Source organism: Dasypus novemcinctus, chromosome 9 (assembly GCF_030445035.2).
Source record: "Dasypus novemcinctus isolate mDasNov1 chromosome 9, mDasNov1.1.hap2, whole genome shotgun sequence".
In the NCBI taxonomy this organism is placed as follows: domain Eukaryota; kingdom Metazoa; phylum Chordata; class Mammalia; order Cingulata; family Dasypodidae; genus Dasypus; species Dasypus novemcinctus.
Window position 1 is genome coordinate 96667778 of NC_080681.1, and position 27367 is coordinate 96695144.

The window sequence follows — 27367 nt, forward strand, 5'->3', positions numbered from 1 at the left end:
CGTGGGGACGCAGGCACGCAAGGCGGCAGGAATTGCTTCCGGCCGCGTCGGTGGTCTGAATTGAGGTTCAGCGACTAAGGGAAAATGGAGACAATTCTGGAGCAGCAGCGGCGATATCATGAGGAGAAGGAACGGCTCATGGACGTCATGGCCAAAGAGATGCTTACCAAGAAGTCCACGGTGAGTGGGACCTGCGCAGAGGCTACAGCTTAGGTTGGACTCCTAGCCCGGTGTTTAGCCTCCGAGAGCTTTCTTTGGCCCTCAGACATTCCCTGCGCCCCGCCCCCTATCTCCTCTCGGGGCTTACTCTCCGAGCTCCAGCCTTGGTAATGTCCATCAGGGGCCCAGCGTCCCAGAGGCTTCCGTGCTTCAGCCGCCAAGACTTGGGCGGGTAAGCTCCGCCCTGGGGCGGCCTTTCCAATTCCAGGACTAACGGCCTCTGTGTCACCGTTTGTTTTCAGCTCCGAGACCAGATCAATTCTGACCACCGCACGCGAGCCATGCAAGATGTGAGTGCCCCTCTGTGCGCCTTTCTTTGGTCTGGGAGGGATCGGGGGTGATGGAAGAGAAGGGGTGGGGTGCCGAACTTTCACCATGAGCCTTGGCCAAAGGTAGCCGGATTGGCCAGTCGAGAGTTCTCTGCTTTGAGCAGATGTCCGTGCAGCTGCCCAAACTGAGGGTGCTGAACTGTCCTTCCTCTCTTTTCTGAAAGGGAAATTCTTAGTGATTCTTCATTACTGGGAACAACCCCTTTTCTTGTAGCATCCTGTGTTGGTGGGAATAATAGCTGTGCGAGGAGTCACTGATTCAGGCTCAAGGTATTATCCTTCCCTCCAAAAGAGAATGAAGGGAAGGATATTATTATATCCTATGTTATTATTTTCCTCACAGAATATTGTGTTTTTAAGTATTTTTGTCTACCAAACTGTTTTCCCAGTGATAATGCATTTAGTTTTTTAAAAACTAATGAAAATCTAAACATTGATAATTATTGAAGCTGGGTGATGGGTAAACTAAGGTTCATTATACTGTGCTCTCTACTTTTGCAGATGTTTGAAATCTGTTTAGAAAGGACTAAAAGACAGTCAGAGCTTCTGATTTGTAGGAGATAATCAGTATTTCAGGCCCTCAGTACCTTATCCAAATTCCCTAACCCCAAAAAGCTCTGAAAAGCAAGATTTTTTCTAGGTAATTTTTTCGTTTTGTTTTTTTTTCAAGATTTATTTTATTTGTCTCCCCTTCACCCCCGTTGTCTGCTCTCTGTGTCCACTCTCTGTGTGATCTTCTGCATCTGCTTGCATTATCCCACGGCACTGAGAAACTGCGTCTCTTTTTAGTTGAATTATCTTGCTGGGTCACCTCTCTGTGTACGTGGTGCCACTCCTTGGCAGACTGCGCTTTTTTCATGTAGGGGGGCTCTCCTTGCAGGGCACACACCTTGTGCATGGGGCACCCTTCCGCAGGGGCACTCTTGCATGGCATGGCACTCCTTGCACATGGCAGCACTGCGTTTGAACCTGCTTACCACATGGGTCAGGAGACCCTGGGTATCAAACCCTGGACCTTCATGTGGTAGGTGGACACCCTATCAGTTGAGCCACATCTGCTTCCCTCTTGGTAATTGTTTGGCAGCAAAACCTGACCTGAACAGATGAGAGACTTCTTATGGTCTTTATTTATCCCACTTAATAAATGTTCCTAAGTTTCACCACGGAACTATTAATGTGTTTATTTTTTTATTTTAAATTTTTTTAAGATTTACTTTATTTATTTCTCTCCCCTTCCTCTGCCCCGCCTGCCCACCCACCCCAGTTGTCTGTTCTCTGTGTCTATTTGCTGTGTGCTCTTTGTCCGCTTCTGTTGTTGTCAGCGGCACAGGAATCTGTGTTTCTTTTTGTTGTGTCATCTTGTTGTGTCAGCTCTCCTTGTGTGCGGTGCCATTCCTGGGCAGGCTGCACTTTCTTTCGCGCTGGGCAGCTCTCCTTGCGCGTGGGGCTCCCCTACGCGGGGGACACCCCTGCGTGGCAGGGCACTCCTTGCGCGCATCAACACCACACGTGGGCCAGCTCCACACGGGTCAGGGAGGCCCGGGGTTTGAACCATGGACCTCCCATGTGGCAGACAATGCCCTAACCACTGGGCCAAGTCCGCCGCCTAATGTGTTTGTTCATAACTATTGACATCCCCAAATTTCCTCTAGGGTTATTACATAATATATGGTACCTTTCTGAACTCCTTTTAAAAAAAATTCTGAAACATCTGATTCTAAAATTTTTGGAGGAGTTTTTATAGGTGTGCCATCTTAGTTAATGTCCTTTGGATCCAAAGAGAGCTATGTGTTTTGTTTTGTTTTTAAGATTTATTTATTTATTTATTTCTCTCCCCTTCCCTCACCCCATTGTCTGCTCTCTGTGTCTATTACCTGTGTATTCTGTGTCCACTTGTATTCTTGTCGGTGGCACCAGGAATCTGTCTCTTTTTGTTGAGTCATCTTGCTGCGTCAGCTCTCCGTGTGTGTGGCACCACTCCTGGGCAGGGTGCACTTTTTTCACTTGGGGCAGTTCTCCTTGCAGGGCGCACTCCTTGTGCATGGGGCTCCCCTACGTGGGGGACACCCCTGCATGGCATGGCACTCCCTGCGCACATCAGCACTACATGAGGGCCAGCTTACCACACAGGTCAAGAGGCCCTGGGTTTGAACCCTGGACCTCCCATGTGGTAGGCAGACCCTCTATCAGTTGAACCAAATCTGCTTCCCTATATAATGTTTTAGTTAACCTGTGTACTCCTCATTCAAGCTTATTGAAATATAGAAAGTCACTCTTGGTCCACCTTTTTATCTTTGCTGGTCTCAGGTGGGAACTTCTGCTTAGCTAAAGGGAATGAATCTTAGGTAACCTTCAAATCCAATTTTAAAAACAAATCAGAAACTGGGGCTTTCAGTGGGTACTAGAAAGCACCAGAACGTTTAACATCACATCTCCTAAAGTTTCCCTGGGCTGTGACTAGGGAAACAGCATTTGTTGGTTGCTTAGCTCTACAGCTGTATAAATTGCTTCATTCTGATGGTTTGTATTTGCCTTTCAGAGGTATATGGAGGTCAGTGGGAACCTGAGGGATTTGTATGACGATAAAGATGGGTAAGTGTAGTCACAGCCAATCCAGAAGTTAATGCTTCTTAGGAACTATGGTTAAAAGACTGACTTCCTACTCTGTATTTGTACTTTTCCTGAAATTGCAGGTTACGGAAGGAGGAGCTCAATGCCATTTCAGGACCCAATGAATTTGCTGAATTCTATAATAGACTCAAGCAAATAAAGGAATTCCACCGGAAGCACCCAAATGAGGTATAACCTTAATATTTTCTCCAAACATACCCTAAGCATGCTAAAGGAATGATGTAAGAAAGATGGAGGCGCATTACTCAGATGTCCCTTCAGGAAGGAACTTGCCATTTAACTGCAAGGAATGTAGCTAGTGGACAGCCTATAAGCTATAGTGCTTTCAGGATTCCCCTCAGCTTTTAAACCAAGGCCACACTGTCTCTGGGCAGCTCCCAGTAGTGCTGCACAATAGCAGATCTAGGGGCTGGCCATTTCTGCCCAATGCGGGAGTAATCTTTGCTCCTGAGTTCCCCATTTGGTTAATCAAATTGAAGTAGTGTCAAAGTAGATGAAGGAACCCCCCCCCAACACACACACGCAAACACACACCCATCTCTCTGGAAGGGCAGAGTATGAATTCTGCTAACCAAGAGAGCATATGAGCATCATTCTGGTGCATTAACCTTATTCCAACCCTGGTAGAAAGGTGATGAGGAATAAATGACCCAATAAATGATTGGAAGTACACTGGAGATAGATTAAGTGAGAAAGCAAGTCTGTAAAAATAAAAATTAAAACCTTCTGCATGCATGCAAGAGTATGCTTATATAAAAAATATTTAAATACATAGAACAGTGGTTTGCAAATTTTGCTGCACATTTGAATCACCTGATCTTTTAAAAGTACAGATGTTTAATCCCCCCTCCTGCTTTAATTGGAATGAGGTATGATGAGGGCATCAAGATTTTTAAAAGATCCTGCGGGCACAACAAAGTTTAGGAATCTATGGCAAAAAAAAATGTCTGAAAATATATACTATAGAGTGTTGACAGTAGTTACCTCTTTCAAGGAAAATTAATAAAGGAGAATTTTCATTTTTCACAATCTTTTTGTATGAGCTGGGTTTTTATGAGCTAGTGTTACTTTAGCAATTTTTAGTCAAACAATACGAAAAAAAACGGGGGCGGGGGTTATGATCATTGAAGAAGAGTTCTGGCCCCTGTTGAAAAATCAAGATCATAATAAAGCATCAGTTGTCCAACGTTCTGAATAGTCCATTCCTGTGATATTGCAACTTTTATAAAGGATCCCCTGAGCGTTTCTTTTTTTTTTTTTTTCTTTTTGTCTCAGATCTGTGTGCCAATGTCAGTGGAATTTGAGGAGCTCTTAAAGGCTCGAGAGAATCCAAGTGAAGAGGCACAAAGTAAGTAGTATTTAACATCTTTCCAGCACTAACAAAAGTGCAGGCACTTTAATGACAGAGCTCAGGTTTGCTCTCTGAGCCCTGGAAAACAGGACCCCTGAGAAACTTATAGTCAGGTTATCTCTCTTTCTTTCTTTTTTTAAAATTTTGGTGATTATATATATAACATAAATTTTGATGTTTTAACCATTATTAAGTGCACAGCTAAGTGACTTTAATTACTTTTACAATGTTTTGCTATCATCACCACTTTCCATTACTAAATTTTTTTTGTCACCCAGTACACAAACTCTTTACTCATTAAAAGTATTAACTCCTCAATCCCCCTCTTTCCCCTCCCTGTTGCCCCTAATCTACTTTCTTTCTTTCTTTTTTTAGGAGGTACCAGGGATTGAACCCAGGACCTCATACATGGGAAGCAGGCACTCAACCACTGAGCTATAGCCGCTTCCCAATGAGAATTGGTTTCTTTGTTTGTTTTGTTTTTAGGAGGTCCTGGGAATTGAACCTGGGACCTCATATGTGGGAAGCAGGTGCTTAAACACGTGAGCTCTATCCCCTCCCCCTAATCTACTTTCTGCCTCTGGATTTGTATAGTTGGATTCTTTTGCTAGTTTTCTCTTGGCTGGTTTCTGGGCTAGATTAACATTCAAAATTGGCCTTGGGCGAAATGTTCATTTTGTGCTAATCTAGCTCATATTCACTGGCCTGGAAAGCTGAGGTCCGTTTACTTTGGCAGCATAGGGAGGACATTTTGATTAAGGAATGCCTCATGAAACAAGGAACTAGCAGTTATTGAAAAAGGCTAGTCTGAGAGAGAGTAGGCTTTCGTATAAGAATCATTGATATCTCTTGATTCCTTCAGACTTGGTGGAGTTCACTGATGAAGAGGGATATGGTCGTTACCTTGATCTTCATGACTGTTACCTCAAATACATTAACCTGAAGGCATCTGAGGTAAAGCATGGGAGATGGGAAGGCGGTTCTGATTCCAGGGGTGAGTCAGGACCCTGAGGAGCTTTCTTGTGTTTTATAACTGTAATATTTAAGATGTGATAAGCTTTTTTGGAATGATACCATGTTCAATATCTAAGTTAGGTTTCCACAATGAATATAACCTATTACTTTTGCAAAAACAAAATTTTCCTTAAGTCCAAAATAAATAACTGTTTCTGCTTTATGTATACGCACTATAGGTATATGGGAGATACAAAAACATAATCTCTGCTAGCAAAGGACTATTTAAATGTATAAACAGGACACTAAAAGATAATAACTTATTACAAGAGATGAGGTTTAATAGGACAACCTCAGAAAGGCACAAGGAAATAGGTGATTAAATTCTTCATGGAGTTCTAAGAAAACATAGCTCCATGAGGGCAGACACCTTTTCTGTTTTGTTTTCTGCTATATCCTTAGTACTTAGTACAGAGGTGCTTGGAGTAAATAAATGGCACCTTTCAGTATTTTATTTTAAGATATAATGGATATCGAAGTCCTGAACTAAGTGTCTGGCATACAATAAGTATTCTGTAAGTGGTTCTTTTAGTTTACTCTTTACTAACTTGACCTTTATTTTGCAGAGGTAATTATGTGTCTGATATTCTTCTGCTCAGGCCAGGGGAATAAACACTGCACTTAATGTAGGGATTGAATGATGGGAAATAGACTAAAATGATCCAGGCCTTGTTACTTTATTTAAGAACACTGAATTTTTATCTTACTTACAGGAGATTATGTTGTAACTCGGAGCAAACACACACTGAATCTTATATTCTCTCTTTTTAGAAGCTGGATTATATCACATATCTATCCATTTTTGACCAGTTGTTTGACATTCCTAAAGAAAGGAAGAATGCAGAGTATAAGAGGTAGGCATTAATAGCTTCTAGGCTTCTGCTGGATTTGGTTAGATTATTTAATATGACAATTTGAGAGCAAAGTTTTGAAGTTTTTTGCCTGAAAGGCATGTATGACTTCAGGTTTATTGGAGAATAGGAGTTTTGAATAATGTTTTAAAACATTTGTAATTCGTTGGCTCTGGAAGAATATGTCTCTGGGCACATCTGCAATTTTATCCCCATACTCTTCTTAAGTTTATCTTTGGATATAGAAGGAAGTTCAGGGACCCTCACTGTTTTTAGAATTTAATGGGAGAAAATTAGACTTTCTCAGATTGTGACTGAAGTGAGGTGCTTGGGTCAGGTGTGTAAGTGGGAAGTTATGTTTGTGTTACTATGTCCCTGGTTCATGATCTGCACCCCTAGCCTTTTTTTTCCCCTAGCTTCTTTCTCTTTTCTTTTTACTTGAGACCTTTTTTTTGCGGGATTAAGACTTTAGTATTTGGAATTGTATCATGAGGATGAAAGGAGGTAGGGAAGGTCAGAATCAAAATGACATGTTGAGGGAAGCGGACTTGGCCCAATGGATAGGGCGTCTGTCTACCACATGGGAGGTCCGTGGTTCAAACCCCGGGCCTCCTTGACCCATGTGGAGCTGGCCCATGCTCAGTGCTGATGTGCATAAGGAGTGCCCTGCCACGCAGAGGTGTCCCACGCGTAGGGGAGCCCCATGCACAAGGAGTGCGCCCTGTAAGGAGAGCCACCCAGCGCAAAAGAAAGTGCAGCCTGCCCAAGAATGGCGCCGCACACTTGGAGAGCTGACACAACAAGATGACGCAACAAAAAAGAAACACAGATTCCCCGGTGCTGCTGATAAGGATAGAAGTGGTCACAGAAGAACACACAGCGAATGGACACAGAGAACAGACAACTTTGGGGTGATGGAAGGGGAGAGAAATAAAAATAAATAAATAAATCTTAAAAAAAAATGACATGTTGTGGGAAAAAATCAGTTGTAAACTCATTTAAAAAAACGAGTATTACTGGAATTGCAAATATGTTCTGCAGACCATAACAATATCAAAAATAGAAACCCTGTTTGCTTTCTCTGCATTGTGTGTTTCTCTATAGATACCTAGAAATGTTGCTTGAGTACCTTCAGGATTACACAGATAGGGTGAAGCCCCTCCAAGATCAGAATGAACTTTTTGGGAAGATTCAGATTGAGTTTGAGAAGAAGTGGGAGAATGGTACCTTTCCGGGATGGCCGGTAAGCTTCAGTGGTGGTCTGGGTGGAGGACATGCCAGGGAATTAAACTAATTATTTTACTTTAATCTTACACCTCCACTTCCCCTGTCTGTGTCATTAGATGCTCATTCCCTCATTATCAGTTGTGTCTGCTAGATGTTCCTTGCCAGATATGCTACATTTTCTCTATGTACTTTGAAAAAGATTTGTCAGAACCCACTTGCCATTGACTGGGCTCCAGATTTTCACCAACCAACTTCTTATTGTTGTGTGATTCCTACTTATCAAAAGTTGATTAAAAGATATGTTGGGTATTTCTACACTGTATCTTTTTTAAATTATTCTTTTATTTTTTATTTTGCCCCCTTGAGTTGGCTCCCTCATCTATTTGCTCTCTTAGCTCCTTGTTTTGTTTAGGTTTTTTGCTCATTGTCTTATTGTTGTTTTTGCTCATTTGTCTGCTCATTGTTTTTCTTTAGGAGGCAGCCTTGAGAATCGAACCCAGGACCTCCCATGTTGGAGGCAGGTGCTCAACTCCTTGAGCCACATCTACTCCCCCCATACTATATATCTTGATTCCTGGGAATAAACTTGACTTTTTCCTTAATTCTCAAGGGGAGAACAGAATATATATTTATTGCCCTGTTCCTGTAGGAACTCATTAATATATATAATATGGGGTCCAACCAGCACCTGATAATTTAGATGGCTCTATTGCCTTCATCCTAAATCCGGATCTTAATAAAGTCATGCTTTTCATCCTGCCAGAAAGAAACAAGCAGTGCCCTGACCCATGCTGGAGCCCATCTTGACCTCTCTGCATTTTCTTCCTGGGAGGTATGTTTTCTGCAGCCATTGCTTTGTGCTTGCCCATCCACCTTTAGAGGCTCTGCTTGCTCTCCTGCTTTTAATGGCATGATCATGTTATGACTTATAAGACACCAGTTCCTGGGACCCAGCTACTGCAAAGTATGTGAAAAGATAAAAAGAAGGAAAAATTATATAACTACTTTGAAAGCTGTGTATTAATAATTCTAACTACATTATGCTCTAATGGAGGTAATATAACAGTACTAATATGATTAAGTATGAACTAACCATAGGCTCAGTCCTTTGGAATATTTGGATTTACTGTTAGGAGATCAGCTGTGAAATGTGTAGTCTTAGCACTGTCTCAGGAACACCCACGCACCAACCTGCAAAGACCTGGGTTTGAGCATTTGTTGTTTTCCTAAATCTGTTTATCTAATATTCTGACTTGTCCCCTTTTTACAGGAGTTGGCCTCCCTGGGTTTGGACAGATTGAAATCTGCACTCTTAGCTTTAGGCCTGAAATGTGGTGGGTAAGAGATTCTTTTTTCTAAACTGTTTACTATCTGTTTGCAAGGTCTTCTAGGTGATTCTGATTCCATTCCTTCTTTTACCCCACATGATAAAAATAAGCAAGTCTGTATGATAAACTAATCCTGAAATGCTTTGCCTCTCTTGTCTCCCTAGCACCCTAGAAGAGCGAGCCCAGAGATTATTTAGCACCAAAGGAAAGTCTTTGGAGTCACTTGATACCTCTCTGTTTGCCAAAAATCCCAAGTCAAAGGGTACCAAGCGGTAAGTGCAAATTTTTAGCACAACAGTTGAGGTTCTGAAGCCTGTTTTATAGTCCTCAGTTCATGGAGATCAAGACTATCCTTTATTTCTCTTAATGATAGATAGTGCTGTCACCATTGATAGAAAACCAAGGACAATCTGTCCTTGTGATTGAGAATGAATAAAGTCTAATGTTGAATGGTGCTCTAGGTACCTTTTGTTTCCTCAAGAGGTTATGGAGGCGGCGGACTTGGCCCAGTGGTTAGGGCATCTGTCTACCACATGGGAGGTCCGCAGTTCAAACCCTGGGCCTCCTTGACCCATGTCGAGCTGGCCCATGCTCAGTGCTGATGTGCGCAAGGAGTGCCCTGCCACGCAGGGGTGTCCCCCCCATAGGGGAGCCCCACGCGCAAGAAGTATGCCCCGTAAGGAGAGCCGCCCAGCACGAAAGAAAGTTCAGCCTGCCGGGGAATGGTGCCGCACACACGGAGAGCTGATACAACAAGATGACACAACAAAAAGAAACACAGATTCCTGTGCCACTGACAACATCAGAAGCGGACAAAGAAGACGCAGCAAATAGGCACAGAGAACAGACAACCAGTGGAAGAGGGAGATAAATAAATAAATAAATAAATCTTTTTTTAAAAAAAAAGGTTATGGAGGCAGAGAGGCTAATTAGGTTCAAAAAACATTTTTGTAAGCTATTTTTGCTAATGACAATTGACTGAAATTTTTTTAAGAGGTGCTTGGGATTGAACTCAGGACCTCATACATGGGAAGCAGGCAGTCAACCACTGGGCTACATGTGCTTCCCAATGACAGGTGGTTTTTTCATTTGTTTGTTTGTTCTTAGGAGGTACCAGGGATCAAATCCAGGATCCCATACATGGAAAGCAGGCACTCAACCACCTGCGCTACATGCACTTTCCTTGAATGTATTCTTGAACCACATCCTTGTACAGGGCATTTTTTAATACATGTTTTTTATAATTCTCACAATAATCTTGAAAGGTAATTGTTACCCTGAATTTGTACAGATAAGGACTCAGAAGTGTTACATAATATGTCTACTGTCTCCCAGTTAATTTTATAGCAGGACCAGGATTTGAGCCCAGGTCTGCCTGACTCCAGAGGTCTTTCTTTTATATCACATAGAAGAAAGGGCTCATATAAACATGGGAAAATAAATAATCTTGATACTTCTTCCAGAGTGAGGGCAAAGAGGAAGCTTATACACATTCTGAAAAATAACCTCAGCACTTCTGTGAGAGAGTCTTGACCTCAGCAGAGCTTTTGTTTTAACTGTGTGATATTTCTCATGTGCATTTTTATTGCAGCTTTGGAGAAAATGTTCTCAGATATGGGAGCAAGGTCTTAGGTAATGAACCCTGGAGTGATAAAACTTGTTTCTTGTTCTCAGAGACACTGAAAGGAACAAAGACATTGCTTTCTTAGAAGCCCAGATCTACGAATATGTGGAGATTCTTGGGGTGAGTAACTGACTCTACTGAGGGCTTTAAATGCTAGAAGGTGCAGGAATAAGATAGATGTGAGCTATCTATGGACAGGATATTTTTTTTCAAAGTTCAGGAGAAGAAAAGGTAATAGGTGTTAAACTATTCTCTGGGGGTCCTTGGACCTTCAGTAAGTTCCTATTCAGTTGTTAGCTGATATTCCCAAATCACCCTATTCCCATGGGGCCAGGGATTTCTTTCAGGTCCTGGCATAGAGAATAGGACTCCGTTTTTTTTTAAATATAGCATCAAACATAGTACCAGTTCTTTGCCCCGTATACCAGGGGGGCAACCCAAGATGCAGGCACTAAGAGGGCAAGTAAGAGAAAGGTTACTCATCGCAACTCTTCAGGTTATGACTCACAGTCAGGAGATTGTGAGAAACTTATTAGGAGTAGAACATAGGTGATACAAAATTGGTTCTGCTGTTCCTTGACTGTTCTTTCAAGAAGGAGGTAAGGAGTGAGCTGTGGGTGGGAAAAGGCCTGACCTGACCAAGACCCTTGAGAGAAGGTAGGGGAAGGAGTAGGAGGAAAAGAGTTCTCCTTCAGGGAAGCAAAGGTAGAAGATGGAGTCTGGAGAAGGTTTAGCCTTTCTGCTAATGTCTGCATTTTACAATTTTCAGCTGCTCTGAGCCTGTCCTTTGCAGATGCTCAGGTGGTATTTGAGTGGGATGGTTCTGGCTTGGATGGCTATCTCCTAAGAAATTTACATACCTCTGCCACTTGCCATGGACTTTTTTTATTCTGTCCTGTTTGAGGTCCACCCAAACCTTTTTTGTTCACTCTGTTAGCACTGCTTTCATTGAAAGTGGGCTAGCAAGACATAGGACATGGGGACACTTCAATATTCTCTACAGTGAACTTGGGCTTTGCCTGAGTGGATAGCAGTTTGAGTTGCCAGTCCTCTGAAGATGGGGCTAATTTGTGCCCTTGACATGAGGTGTACCCACTAGTTTCTTCCTCTTTGAGAACACTTTGATTTCCCTGCCAGGAGGTGGCATCATACTCTTTGGAATTTGAACCAATTCTAGCCAAAATAATTTCCAGAAATTGCTCTCATTGTATATGGATAAGACTTTAACGTTATTTCACCTTTTATCCATGTCTGTTGGTTTCCAGGCACTGTGTTAAATCTTTGGATACAACAATGAGTATGGTATAATCTCTTGCCCTCCAAAAGCTCACATTACAGTTGGGGGAGACAAACAATAATTGTTGTAAAATGTGATACATGCCATAATAGACTGAGGTTGAATTTCCTAAGTAGAAAGAGGATAAAAATGTTCAAGGTAGAGGAAACTGCAAGCACAAAGGTACATTAACAATAGAAACTATATGTTCAGAAACTAATGAGAAATTCATCGTGGCTGGAATGTGCCTTGTGAGGAAGGGAGTGGTCAGAGAAAAAATAGAGTTGTTTGAAATTTGGACTTTGTTCTGTGAACAGTAGGAAGCCAGTAGAAATCAACAGCACTTCTTTAAGCAAGAGAATTGGCTGCTTGATATAGTTTGTTTGTTTGTTTTGTTTATTTTTATTTTGAGATATGGGGGACTGGGAATTGAACCCAGGACCTCATATGTGAGAAGCTGGCACTCAACCACTGAGCCACATCTGCTTCCTGGAGTTGGTTTTTTCGTTTGTTTTGCTTGTTTTGTTTTGTTTTCCAGAAGGCACTGGGAACTAAACCTGGGACCGTGTGGGAGGCAGGAGCTCAACTGCTTGAACTGCATCCACTCCCTCGATTTTTTTTTTAAGATTTATTTTATTTATTTCTCTCCCCTCCCCCTCCCTGCCCCCATTGTCTGCTCTCTCTGTTCATTCGCTGTGTGTTCTTCTGTGTCTGCTTACATTCTTGTCATGCAGCACCGGGAAACTTTGTTGCTTTTTTTGTTCCGTCATCTTGCTGCGTCAGCTCTCTGTGTGTGCAGCACCACTCCTGGGCAGGCTGCACTTTTTTTGTGCTGGGTGGCTCTCCTTGCGGGGCGCACTCCTGGTGCATGGGGCACCCTTACACCGGGGACACCTCTGCGTGGCATGGCACTCCTTGTGTGCGGCAGCACTGCGCATGGGCCAGCTCACCACAAGGGTCAGGAGGCTCTGGGTATAGAACCCTGGACCTCCTATATGGTAGGTGGGTGCTCTATCAGTTGAGCCACATCTGCTTCCCTCGATTTGGTTTTTAAGCAGATAAATCTGGCAGCATAATGGAAGCTGGAATGGAATGGGGAGAGACTCCAGGCAGGTTAGGAAGTGAGGGCAACAACAGTGGGAAGGAGAAGAAAGGACTGGTTCAGGAAGTATTTTCGAGACAGAAAAGATGAGACTTTTGTTCTCTGATGTTCTCTGATAGCCTGTGGCCTCAGGCAAACAATTTAAGCAAGAGACCTAAAATCTTTTGAGTTTTTTCCTTTGGGATTAAAAAGGGTTTGTTGATAAGTTCTAATGTGAAGGCAAGACTCTCCCTTTTTAAGAAAAAAGTTTATACTTGGAAGTGAAGGATCAGTAGGGTTTATGGGGAAATAATAGGAAGTTTCCCTTCTTGTTATATACTTTTGTCTTACTTTCCCATTCATTTATGGGCCTGCCTTAGGAACAGCGACATCTCACTCATGAAAATGTACAACGCAAGCAGGCAAGGACAGGAGAAGAGCGAGAAGAGGAGGAGGAAGAGCAGATCAGTGAGAGTGAAAGTGAAGATGAAGAAAATGAGATCATTTACAACCCCAAAAACCTGCCCCTTGGCTGGGATGGCAAAGTAAGTCCCAGCACCCGTACCCACCTCCTATTCCCCATTTTGGAAGCAGGTTTTCAGCTGCTGAGCCTGTCCTTTTGCAGATATTAAGTTAATTCTGTTTCTCATCTGATTTATTTTAGCCCATTCCCTACTGGCTATATAAACTTCATGGCCTAAATATCAACTACAACTGTGAGATTTGTGGAAACTACACCTACCGTGGGCCCAAGGCCTTCCAGAGACACTTTGCTGTAAGGAATTCAGAGTCATCTCTCCTGGGAATTGAGTGAGACTTTAGAGGATAGGAGCAGCCTGAGAGGAATCAGAGAGGAAGTGGGTGTAATATCAAACATATGGCATTTGGCTTTTAGCACCAGTGCCAGCCTTGAATAATACCTGAGACAGTTTCTCAAGGCATTCTACCCCTCTGCTATTTGAACTTTGTTTGATTTTGCTCTTGATTGCTGTACTACCTCTTTTCTTTTTGTCATTCTGACAAGATCTTTGAGTAATATCTCCCCTTTGGATGTTTCTCTATACCCCATTGCTAATACTTGGGTCCAAAGAAGGAGCTAACCATATCTCCCTCTTTGGGACTTACATGGGCCTCTGCTTCTTTGGAAAAAAGAAACCAAGGGGATGATGTTTATCAAGTTATTCTTGTGACAAGGCATTATCTGGATGGTTCTCCAGCTAAATGGACCCAATTTGGTTCTTTTTTGTCTTTCGTTCTTGTCAGTTGGAGGGAAATTTTATGGAATGGAAAAGACTTTCTAGACTGAGGATGGCAAATTTATGTGAATTCCTTTCTCCCTCTTTCATGACAAACATTACTGATTGATCAGCTTTTTCCTGCTGAGCCCCTGATTGACCTCTGAATCTTTCTCAACACTGTCTCCTCAGTCAGCTGGAGTTGGCATATAGGATAAAGCCCATGTAGTTTGCCTCCTTGAGCCAAAACTGTCGTTATGTCAGTCTGTCAATTCCCTTTTTCACATCCATTCTTATACCTGGTAAACAGTCTTCTCCTTTGCAAAATGCACTGACCTGCCTTCAGTAAGCCTTAAGTGAGTTTACTTGTACTGGTGGTGAGGGTTGCTAGGGCTACATCAGATTCTCCCACAGCATGGTTAGAGTTGTGATGCTTTCAGTGATGATGACACAGAGGTTTTGTCTGAAAGACTTCCGGTTCCAGAATCTAGGTTTTATAAACCAGTTCAGTGAGGCAAATAATGCAGTGTTTCTTCCAAATATCTTCCTCTTGTCAGCCAAACCAGTTGTTCATAAAAATCAGCTACAAAAGGAATGTTCCCTTTAGGCAGAAACTTTAGCAAAGGGTCAGGTTAGGTTTTATGAACAAAAGGGAGTTAGTGCTCCGTGTTCAACTAGTCTCATTTCACAATGTCCTTTGACTTCTCTTCTCCCAGGAATGGCGTCATGCCCATGGCATGAGGTGTTTGGGCATTCCAAATACTGCCCACTTTGCTAATGTGACACAGATTGAAGATGCTGTCTCCTGTAAGTAAACTTCTAATTTATTTTTCCCTAGTACAGATCACATGGCCACTCTTACAACTCATTGTCCCAATTCCCTGATGAAGTCCAAGGGCAGTAGGTTGTAGATATGTAAACGCTTGAACAGTCATACAGTTACTGCATTTTAGAGGGAAATGAGTTAGTATTGATCATTTCTCCCAACTCCCTGTATGTGAGGTTTTGAGTGAATGTTTATATATATATTTTTCTGAATTAATTTTGTGTTAACCACTGATATGAAGGAAAAAATAGAAATGGTCTCAGTAAGCTTATTTCTGAGGTGACAGGGCAGATTCACAGAAATACAACAGCAAAATATACCTCTTGGAAAAAAAGAGAAGCAGAGTGCCTGTGAAGAACTGTAATGTTAAAGCACCCAGTGGGGAAGCAGATGTGGCTCAAGTGATTGGGCTTCCATCTGCTGTATGGGAGGGCTCAGGTTCAATCCCCGGGGCCTCCTGGTAAAGGCTTGCCTGTGGGACGAGCTAGGCCCACGCGGCAAGCCAGTGCCTGCGCAGCGACCCATGTGGTGAGCCATTGCCTGCATGGCGACCTGCGTGGTGACCCACGACCTGCGTGGACACCCACACAGCAAGCCGGTTCCCGCATGGTGAGCCAGGCCCACATGGCAAGCCACACAGCAAGATGACACAACAAAAGGAGGGACGCAACAAACCAAGGAATTGAGGTGGCGCAAGAGACAGGGAACTTCTCTCCACATCAGAGGTCTCCAGGTTCGAATCCCGGTGAATCCTAGAGGAGAAAATGAGAAAAGAAGGCAAAAAGAGAAATAGACACAGAAGATCACACAGCGAATGGATACAGCAAAACAAACAAACAAACAAAAAAACGTTGTGGATGAGGAGGGAGAAAAAAAAAATAAAGCACCCAGTGGACCTTTGCCATAGGCTTCCTATTTTCCTGGCCGTGGTAGCTTTTTCTGCCATTAGGTTCTTCCTCACTGATTTTTTTTTCTTTCTAGTTTTCACTTCCCTGTCATGTTGGTTAGACTGAGGAAGGGGTTTTACCATCCCAAAAAGTGACCTTTACTTTGTTAAATTACAGGCAGTGTCAGTTGTGCTCATCAGTCTGTTCAGCTTCTTACTCAGCAAACTCACCCTTGGCTACCAACTCAGGGGTTGTTCAAATCCCCTGTTGCAGAGCCAAATAGAAATGACCTTCTAAAGAGCTCCCTGATCCTGACTTAGCCCTTGGATTCTAGGGACTTTTTCATTGCTTTTTTTCCTTGGTCCAGTTAGCTTTGTGGGTTGCTTTCTTTTTTCCTAATAATCTACCAGTCAGGATCATATGGTTCCCTCTGATCAAAATTTCACAATGCATCTTATCAAATTCTGCAATTAGCTTTTTTATTTTTGTCCTTCACTTTGGTAAAGGAAACTAAAATAGTATCAAACTTTTATATAGAGTTACAACACTGCATTTTTTAATGCGATTTCATTTTTAGATGTATTTTCTAGCTATATATCACTGATATACCTGAGTTAATCTATTACTTCCTAATACCTCAGGATTAGTGTATTTGCATCATTTTAGGCTTAAAATCATGTCAGCTGCCATATCAAAGGTGATACTTTTATTTGTTTTGTTCCATGTATTTAATATTCCTTCATAGATAGCTATCCTTAGCATTATCCTGAGTCTTGCATTAAATAAGAGCAGGTGATATGTCATCCTTGACTAGATGCTATTTTTAAAGGAAAAGATACTCATGCATCCACATTAATTTTTAAAAATATGTTTTTTATTTATTTTTAAAAGATACATAGGTCACACAAAATGTTACATTAAAAAAAAAAAGGAGATTCCCATATGCCCCACTGCCCACAATCCCTACTTCTCCCACATCAACACCTTCTTTCATTAGTATGGTACATTCATTGCATTTGATGAATACATTTTGGAGCACTGCTACACAGCATGGATTGTAGTTTACATTGTAGTTTACACTCTCACCAGTCTATTTAGTGGGTTATGGCAGGCTATGTAATGTCCTACATCTGTCCCTGCAGTATTATTCAAGACAACTCAAATCCCAAAAATGCCCTCATATTGCACCACTTTTTCCCTCTCCCTGCCTTCAGCAACTCCAGTGGCCACTGTCTCCACATCAATGATATAATTTCTTCCATTGCTAGAATCGCAATAATTTTATAGTAGAATACCAGTAAGTCCACTGTAGTCCATATTTTATTCCCCAATCCTGAGGACTCTGGGATGGTGATGCCCACTCCACCTCTTAATTGAGAGGGGGCTTTGATCCTCCATGGCTGATGGATGGGACTCTCCTGCTTGCAGCTGTAGACTCTCTCGGTTCCTTGGTGTGCACATTCATTTTAAGATTGGCTCATGAATTTAATATATTTCAAAAAAGAATGCTTAGTACTAATTTTTAAAATAGATGTAAACAGAATATGTTACTGAATTTTATTAAAGTTTTCAGAATCTGTTTAGATAATTATAACAGGGAAACGGACTTTGGCCCAGTGGTTAGGGCGTCCGTCTACCATATGGGAGGTCCGCGGTTCAAGCCCCGGGCCTCCTTGACCCGTGTGGAGCTGGCCCATACGCAGTGCTGATGCGCGCAAGGAGTGCCGTGCCACGCAAGGGTGTTCCCCGCGTGGGGGAGTCCCACACGCAAGGAGTGCGCCCGTGAGGAAAGCCGCCCAGCGTGAAAAGAAAGAGCAGCCTGCCCAGGAATGGCGCCGCCCACACTTCCCGTGCCGCTGACGACAACAGAAGCGGACAAAGAAACAAGACGCAGCAAATAGACACCAAGAACAGACAACCAGGGGAGGGGGGGAAATTAAATAAATAAATAAATCTTTTTTTTAAAAAAAAAAAAAGATAATTATAACATTTTTACCACTTTTTCTTTTTCCAGTTATTGGATACAACAGCATTCCTGGATTATATTCTCTTGGGTGATAGATATTAATTTTTTTTTAAGATTTATTTATTTGTTTTTATTTATTTCTCTCCCCTTCCCCTTCCCTCCTTCCCCAGTTGTTTGCTCTCTGTGTCCATTTGCTATGTGTTCTTCTGTGACCACTTCTATCATTATCAGCGGTACCAGGAATCTGTGTTTCTTTTTGTTGTGTCATCTTGCTGTGTCAGCTCTCCATGTGTGCGGTGCCATTCCTGGGCAGGCTGCACTTCCTTTTGTGCTAGGCGGCTCTCCTTAAGGGGCGCACTCCTTGCATGTGGGGCTCCCCTACACGGGGGACACCCCTGAGTGGCAGGGCACTCCTTGTGCATATCAGCACCGTGCATGGGCCAGCTCCACACACCTCCCTATATTAAATTTTTTAATGCAGCTATGTATCCTGTTAGGATTCTGTTTAGAATTCATGTATCTGTTCATAAATCATATGGGCCTATGGTTTTCCTTTGGGGCACTGTCTTTGTCAGGTTTAGAGATTGAAACAATATTTATGACATAAAATGGATTGGATTACATGCGACATTCTCTTTCTTTTGAAACCATTTGTGTTTATACAGTGAGTACATCATACAAAGGGACCTCTGAGAAGTTTCTTTAGTTAATAGTAAGCCACATGATTTCTTGATTTCTTATGACAAAGTAGGAAACCAAGTGTTTATTTCTGGTTTTGGTTTTATTTCCTTTCTCCTAGTAATATTTTTTTTTCTTTTTTCTTTTTGATGTTGTTATATTCTTTATTTTACAATCAGTATGCCATGTTTTACCGTTATGGCTTAAAATTTTCATTTTGCCCAAAAGTTTTAAAGAATATTACATATATTAATAAAATGTTTAAATATTTACAAATGCAAAATAAATGTTTCATAACTGAAGAAGTTTACCTGAGAATTCATTATAACATTGCCACTTGTTTGATTCTTTTTTTCTCCAAGTTGCTAATGTGGCTGAATACTTTTTGTGACTTTGTTTCTTCAGGCAAGGACTTCTTTATTCTCCTTGTTTCTTTATTTCTTCTAATATAGGCATTTAGAGCCATATCTCATTCTGTAAGAACCCCATTGGAAGCTTTCATTTATTTATTTTTATTTTTAATTAAAAATTTCCAAAATTTACACTCTATACCTAGCAAGCAACTACTGTCCCTTCTCCTACCCCACCATCCCCTGATAACTTCTAATCTATTTTCTTTCTACAGATTTGCTATTTCTAGATATTTTATATAAGTGAAACCATATAATATTTGTCCTTACGTGTCTTGCTTATTTCACCTAAGCTTCATTCGTTTTACAAATACCTCAGAATTTCATTTCTTCTTACAACCCAATTCTGTTGTGTGTATGTCCAAATACTTTTTTTAAAATTTTTTTATTTCTCTCCCCTTCCCCCCCCCTCACCACAGTTGTCTGTTCTCTGTGTCTATTTTACTGCATGTTCTTCTTTGTCCGCTTCTGTTGTTGTCAGTGGCATGGGAATCTGTGTTTCTTTGTTGCGCCATTCCTGGGCAGCCTGAACTTTCTTTCGCCCTGGGCAGCTCTCCTTATGGGGCGCACTCCTTGCGTGTGGGGCTCCCCTACATGGGGGACACCTCTGCGTGGCAAGGCACTCCTTGCTCTCATCAGTACTGCACATGGGCCAGCTCCACACGGGTCAAGGAGGCCTGGGGTTTGAACCGCGGACCTCCCATGTGGTAGGCGGATGCCCTAACCACTGGGCCAAGTCCTCTTCTGTACCAAATACTCTTTATCCACCAATCTGGTGATGGACACTTGGGTTGTTTCTACCATTTGGCTATTGTGAATAGGCTGCTATGAACATTGGTGTATAAGTATCTCTTTGAATCCCTGTTTTTGGTTTATATTTGCTGTATAGGAGTGTGCTTTCTGGGTCATATGATTATATATATATATATTTCTAGTTTTATTTTTAAAGAAGCTTTAGATTATATAAATGTTATATCAGAAATACAGGGGGATTCTCATATATCCCACCTTCTCCCCCTCACACCCTTCTTCCCATTAACAACATCTTTCATTAGTGTGATACAGTTTTTTCAATTGATGAACACATTTTGAAGCACTGCTACTAACCATGTTCAGTAGTTTACGTTATAGTTTATAAGTACTGCAAAATAAAAGTCATTCTTTTCCCCCCTCTCAGGAGGAACTGAGGAATGAACCTTGGACCTCATACATGCAAAACAGGCACTCAACCACTGAACTACACCCAATCCAGTAATTCTATATTTAACATTTTGTGGAACCACCCTATTGCTTTCCATTGTGGCTACATCATTTTACATTCTCACCAGCAATGCAGAGTTCCAATTTTCTTCATTCTTGTCAGCACTTGTTATTTTCCTTTTTTTTTTTTTTTCCAAAAGCCTCCTTGAAAGTGTGAAATGGTTTCCCGTTTTGGTTTTGATTTGCATTTTCCTGATATCTAATGATTTTGAGCATTTTTCATGTGCATAATTGTTGGCCAGGGAACACCCTTTTTCAACATGTTATATTCACAGCTTCATTTATTAAGGATATTTATTTCTGATTTTTAAAAATTCAGTAGTTAAACTATATAGTATATTTGTGTCCAAGTAATCAATGATTTGTTAAAGATTCATGTATGCTTGGAAAGAAGTGATTCTCTCTCCAGATGTGGGCCAGTTTAATCTTTCTGCAATGTTCAGGCCTTTAATTTCATAGTTTTGTGTATGTGGGTTTTTGTTTGTTTGTTTTTATTGAAGTATATCTTCATATATGAACATACATAAACAATAAGTGTATAGTAAAAGTTGTGAACGTATAAAATAAACGTGCATAACATCATACAGGGTCCCATATATCACCCCTCCACAACACCTTGCGTTGTTTTGATATAGTTGTTACAAACTATGCAAGAGCATCATCAAAATATGCTCTGGATGAAACTGCTATTTCTGGCTATTCTTGCACAATTTATTTATTTATTAAACAGTTATATTGAGATATGTAAATATGCCATATAATCTATCCAAAATATATAATTAATGGCTTTTTTTTGTTTTAAAAAGAGCTTTATTGTAAAATTATAAAATAAAATAGAAAAATAAATTAAAGAAATTACAAATTTTAAAAGAGAGTGCAAGGCCAGGTTAGATTTAATATAATCAATTATAAGAAATAGTATAGCAACAAACATTTATACATGTAAATAATAATATAATAGAGGTTAATTATAATTCTCATTTTTATATTATAGCTCTGTCAGACATAATCTCTAAGGATGAAATAAATTATTGGTTTAGTTATTTAATTTCCATATAGACCATAATTCTTTCTGGGTAATCAAGTTCCTATTTGGGAATTCTTTGCATCTTATTCTAATGAATTATAGTAGATAACACTATGCCATCTCATAATTTTATGAGGCAGAAAAACTCAAAAAATCTTTTTCAACAGTAATCATGCTAAATATTATTGATCCAGATGGATTATTTTAATTAATGAGTATGCATAAGAAGGTTTAAAGAAAAATTGACATGTCCAAAAATGTATCTCTTCTCCAGTCCTCAGTTAAAAGCAAGTGTTTGTTTTATGTGAAGAAACTTACAGAATACTGATCACAAGAAAAATTTGCTGGTTGCACTGAGTAATTATTGTTCACATACTATAATATTGTTAGTTTACATGTATCTGTTCTCTTTTTTTGGTTACTATTTGCATGGAATACCCTTTCCAACCTTTAACTTTTAACCTGGTTATGTCCTTATGTCTGAGGTGGGTCTCTTGTAGACAACACATAGATGGCTCATATTTTTTTATCCATTCTACCAGTGTATGTCTTGATTGCGGAATTCAGTCCATTAACATTCAGTGTTACTACTGTAAAGGCATTACTTCATCCATTTTGTCCTTCAGTTCTCTGTTGTCATACCATTCTGTTGTCTGTCTTCTTATCCTTTAGTTTATCCTTCCTAATAATCTTCATTTCTAAACTCTTCTCATCCTTGATTTTTCCTTCCAGACTGCAACACTCCCTTCAGTATCTCTTGTAAATCTGGTCTTTTTGTGACATATTCTATCATTTTTTTGTTTGTCTTGGAAGACTTTGAATTCGCTCTCATTTTTTGGGACACCTTTGCCGGATACAGATTTCTTGGCTGGCATTTTTTCTCTTTTATACATTCTCTTAAATACATTGTACCACTTTCTTCTTTCCTCCATGGTTTCTAATGGTTCTTAATCTTATTGAGTTCCCTTGTATGTGATGCTTTATTTTTCTCTTCCTGCTTGCAGAATCCTTACTTAATCTCTTATATTTGTCATTCTGAATAGTAGGTGTCTCAGGGTTGGTCTGTTCGGATTTATTCTATTTGGGGTGCATTGTTCTTGGATATTGATATATATGTCCTTCATAAAGGTTGGGAAATTTTCAGTCATTATTGTCTCAGGTATTCTTTCTGCCCCTTTTCCATTCTCTTCTCCTTCTGGGACATGAATAATGCAAATGTTTGTACATTTTGCATTGTCATTCAATTCCTGGAGGCTGTTCCATTTTTTCCATTCTCTTTTCTTTCTGTTCTGTCTTTTCCAGTTCGATGTTCTGCCTTTGAAGTTACTAATTCTATCTTCAGGCAATTCAAGTCTGCTCCTATGTGCCTCTAATGTATTTTTTTAATTAATTAATTTATTTTTAACGTTACATTTAAAAAATGAGGACCCCATATACCCCCCCACCCCCCTCACCCCACTCCTCCCATATCTAATGTATTTTTAATCTCATCTATCATGTCTTTCATTCCCATAAGGTCTGTTACTTTTCTTTGCAGGCTTTCAAATTGTTCTTTATACTCTCCCAGTGTCATCTTAATATCCTTTATTTCTTTAGTCATGTTTTCTTTACATTCTTTGAAGTGATTTAGGAGAGTTGTGTGATTACCACTGATTAATTGTCTTAAATCCTGTATCTCTTCAAGATATTTGGTAGGTTCTTTTGGCTGGGCCATCTCTTCTGGTTTTCTGTATAGTTTGTGATTTTTTTACTGATGTCTAGGCATCTGAATATATTGCCTAATTTACTCTGATGGTCAATTTCTCTCTCTTGCCTATTTTTCCCCCACAGCTTTTTTTATATTTGGTTCAACTTGTTCTCAGTCTTTAATATTGCTCAGCTTAGGTTTTCAGAATTGGGCCAGGGACTCACTAGTGGGGTGCAGATTTTCTCCCAGGGGTTGGATACAGAGAGCGTGAAGGTTTTATCCATGCAATTTCCAGACTGACCAGCAGATGGTGCTAGTTAGCACACCTTTCCGCTGCGGTATTTCGGTCTCAGCTTTCCTGTGTTGCTGTGCTGACTCTCTAGAGCTGATTCACAGCTGGTTCTGCTGGCCAAATTTACTGAAGAAAAGCACCTCGACCTCCCCTCTTGTCCCTTGAAATGGCTGACAGGAATGAATATGTCTATTCCTCTCAGTTGGCTGCAGTGAGCCAATGGTTTTACCCCAGCTTAATATCTTGGGGGTGGGGGAGGGGAGCCCTTCCCAGCTGCCACTGATGCTTGGTAACTAATGTTCACTGTTTCACTTTCTCCATTTCTGTGTTCCTCACACTGGGAGTTTTGTAGCACTGTCCTGGTCTGTTGACCCCAAAGCAAATCTCTTGGACAGCTTTTGTTTTTTTCTCCTTTGTTTTTGTGAGAGCATTCAGCTCTGCCTGTTAGTCCATTGCTATCTTCCCACAATCCTCTATGTATGTGTTTTTAATTCCAATAGGGACACATTAATATTTACAGTTAATCATCTTATATTTTTGCCAGTCTCGTATGTATTTTGTTTTGTGTTATTGGAGCCTCACAAACCCAGTAGTGTAACCTAGTTAATCACTACCATTTTCTTTTTGAAAATAATTTCAAAATGATTTTGAAAATAATTTCCCATTATCTGAAATTACTTGTTCTGCAATAATAGACTTAGACCATTTCCCCAGTTATCCAAATGTTGACTGTATTTTACCGCAGTCATCAATACTTTAATTGTATAGGAATACTAAACCTTTTAGACTCAGTATATTAATGGTTCTATTTGTATTCATTTCTTTTGCTGAAAATGCTGTCTTAATATATATTATTTAGTTGCATTTCTATAGGAGGTAATTATATCATGATGTTGTGAAGCACTGTCGATTTCAGACTTTTAACTTAAAAATTGTACAAAACAGAGCCAAAGAAAGCACCCTATGGAACTGCCACCATCCCACCAGAGACCTCCATTTACCAGTATATATTAGATCTGTATCTAACTAACAAATAACTAATAGTGTCAAGTCCAAATATCACCATCTCATCTATAATAACAATGAGACTTAAATGTATTAATGAAATATAGGTTCATTACCTATCAGAGCAGTTGCTTTGCCAACTGTGCCTCTGGCTTTTTATTAGGTCAGATATCCCATCCAAAACAGGATATTCTACTAGTTTTCTTGCCTTACTTTTAGCAAACCCACTCTGATACTTAGCAGTGATCATATTCTTTTCTAATTTCTCTCAGATTTTTCTGAAGAATTAACATCTTGCTACCATTTCCTACATCCTTTTATTTTTTTTCTTAATCATGACAACATTTCCATTCTCCAGCATTTTAGTACTTCTCTTAGTTTAATATATTGGACTTCTGAATGGCCTGGACAAGAATATGAAAGGGTCCTGTCCTGGCACATAGTAAGCAAGTGATGAATTCTCCACTCCTTTCTGATGTGCATATTTCTGCTCCTGAAGGTATTAGCTAATTTAATGCACTTAACAAGGAAAGAAAAGAGTTTGGTTGAGCACCTATATTAGGCACAAAACTAAGTACTTTCACATATATAATTTATGATTTCTTCACCCATCTTAAGGCTTCAGCTTTCTATATTCTAATCTTGTCAAATCTGACAGAAAAATGGAAGCATGTAGGAATTAGGTAGCTTTGCCCACTCACCGTCATCTATTAATGTTTTGTTGCCTTCCTCCCTAGCAGCTTACCGAACTGATCTATCCTGTCTATGCGGAGTAGCCGTTTGTTCTAAGTTTACCTTCTTGACACCATTCTTATAGATTTGTCATTCTTTCTATAATTTCCATCTGTCCTCTTTTGTGTACATGTCTAATCACATGTCTAAAGCTATGGGGGTTTTGTTAGATGTCTTTCCCTTTTTGTCTTCATTGGGATAAGTTGTTATTATACTATCAAAATTTTGTTTTTAATGTCTCCAGTATCTTTTCAGCTGTCTTATCTTTTTAGATTTTTTATCCATCATAGTTTGTCTTTTTTTTCCTCTGAAGTTTTTTAAATACATGCACCAAACTTTGAGTAAACATTTGACAATGTCTAGTTATGGTCCCTTTCTCTTCTATTATGAATATTAAGACAATACGGTCATTTTTTTTTTCCCCAAATTCCCATGAATTATTCCACATTACCTAAGTTCCTCCTTTGAGAGTATCAGTTCTCTATTTGATGAACTCTTTGGTTATATTAGATCCCTCTTTTCTCTAACAGCAAAACAAAGGTAATGATATATTTTGCAATGGAACGGAGTTTGTTCACAGGTGGTCCAGAATCAAAATTCCACTTTGGGGTTGGCAAAAATCCCAAGGGCAGAGTCATCCCAGGGCACCCTAATGGGGGTGTGTTATAACATTGTATACTCAGTGGATACTTAGTAAATCCTGTTGTTGCTTGTTTCTCATCCTGCAGTGTGGGCCAAGCTGAAACTGCAGAAAGCATCAGAACGGTGGCAGCCTGACACTGAGGTGGGTACTGATGTACAGGTTTAGGATTAAGGGCAAAGTCAAGCTTAGCATCAAGTGACCGCTCCCTCACCATGGAGAAGGGAGGTGAACATGGTCCCTGGATCACTGCAGTAGCGAGTACAATATGATAATATCTATAAATTGACTCTTGACATCTAAGCCTAATTTCTTTGAGATATTTAATGTCACACTTTAAAACTGTGTCTTAAGACAGGTTGTATTCTCCTATTGAAAATTACTTTGAAGTGGCAAACAAAAATACCCAATATCTTGCCTGCTATTGGGACCATAAGCCAAGTAGTTGAGACTCGTATCACACATTAGATATGCTTTGAGAAAGCATTTGATGAGAGCTAATCCTCTTGTCAGGGTGGAGGAGGCTTCCTTGTTGGTCTTGAGATAGCCATCCCCGAGCAGCAGGTTTCAGAGAGGAGGGTTGCATGTGAAGTGTGCTCACAACTCACCCAGAGTCTCGCAGTGACGGACAGTTGGTTCAATTTCTTTTCAGCCTTTTTTAGCAGCAAAACCTTCTTCAAACAAACTGTGGAACTTAAATATATAAAATAGAATAAAGCAAAATTTCTCTGGAAGTAGGGATACTCAGCTTTCTTCTTGACTGAGCTTAGACTTCCTTTCAACCCCTGCAATGGACTCTTTGCTAGAAACTTAGGGTTCTTTGAAACTGTTGGAAAACAGTTGTCTTAGATCAGCCCTCCTCAGCTAGGCTCCTCATCTTAAATGCAGAAAGTGATTTGAATAAACTATTTTCTCATATATTCCAAGGATGGCTCACACCTAGTACCATTCTAGATGCATAGGAGAGAAGTTAGTTCATGCTACACAATGGATGCCTTACGGCAGTAGGGCTTAATTCTCTAGTGGAACTTTAATTAAGAAACGAATACCAATCTCAGTACCAAGATATGCTGTGGAATCAGGCCAGGGTGAGCTCAGGTGCTCAGATACTATTTCCAAACATTCCTCCAGGAAATGTGGCTGACAAAGTGTACCCCTTCCTTTTTAGGAAGAATATGAAGACTCCAGTGGGAATGTTGTGAATAAGAAGACTTACGAGGATCTGAAAAGACAAGGACTGCTCTAGTGTTCAGGGATGTATCTTAGCTGTTGGGCTTGCCCAGGCTTCCTTGAGGTCTGCTTTTTCTACTTCTCCCAACCAAATGCTCCTAAAGACTCTTTGCTACATCGTCTGTGGCCTAGCATGTATCTTGTAGAAACAAGGCATGCTGGCAGATGGCAGGGTTGAGATGTGTTTTATCTTTCTTTTATATTAAAAAAGATTCTGTTAGGAAATAAAGCTAGCCCTTGTTCTCAATGTGTCTGGTTCTGAAACCCAGGATTCTGGACTAATTCAATCCTTTAGTTCTCAATGTTTCTCCACTCTTTTCTCACCAACTTCAGTGGCAACTAAGGTTTAATGAGCGCCTGTTAGGTTATATATTATGAGAGAAATCTGACTTCTTTTCATTTGCTGCCACTTCCCCAAATGAACTTCACCTCAGGATAAGCCCTGCCCTTGGTTGAATCAGCTATTTATGCACAAGGATTGAAAGGGTCAGCCAGGGCCTCTCCTAGGCACAAACTTGTGGGACCAAGGTTTGCCTTTTATATATAGCATAAAAAAAAAAA

The 27367-nt window shown here is 40.4% G+C and overlaps 1 protein-coding gene across 1 annotated transcript; it reads left to right on the forward strand.

The window, feature by feature from the left end:
- SF3A3 (splicing factor 3a subunit 3) lies at nt 1-27053 on the forward strand. Its single transcript, XM_058303850.2, has 17 exons — nt 1-180; nt 462-509; nt 3088-3140; nt 3242-3347; nt 4455-4527; nt 5393-5484; nt 6316-6398; nt 7500-7638; nt 8386-8454; nt 8893-8960; nt 9115-9222; nt 10625-10694; nt 13312-13476; nt 13596-13706; nt 14883-14973; nt 25665-25720; nt 26745-27053. Exons 1-17 carry the CDS (start codon nt 85-87, stop codon nt 26820-26822), a joined length of 1506 nt encoding a protein of 501 aa, XP_058159833.1. The 5' UTR covers nt 1-84; the 3' UTR covers nt 26823-27053.
- The last annotated feature ends 314 nt before the right edge of the window (nt 27054-27367 follow it).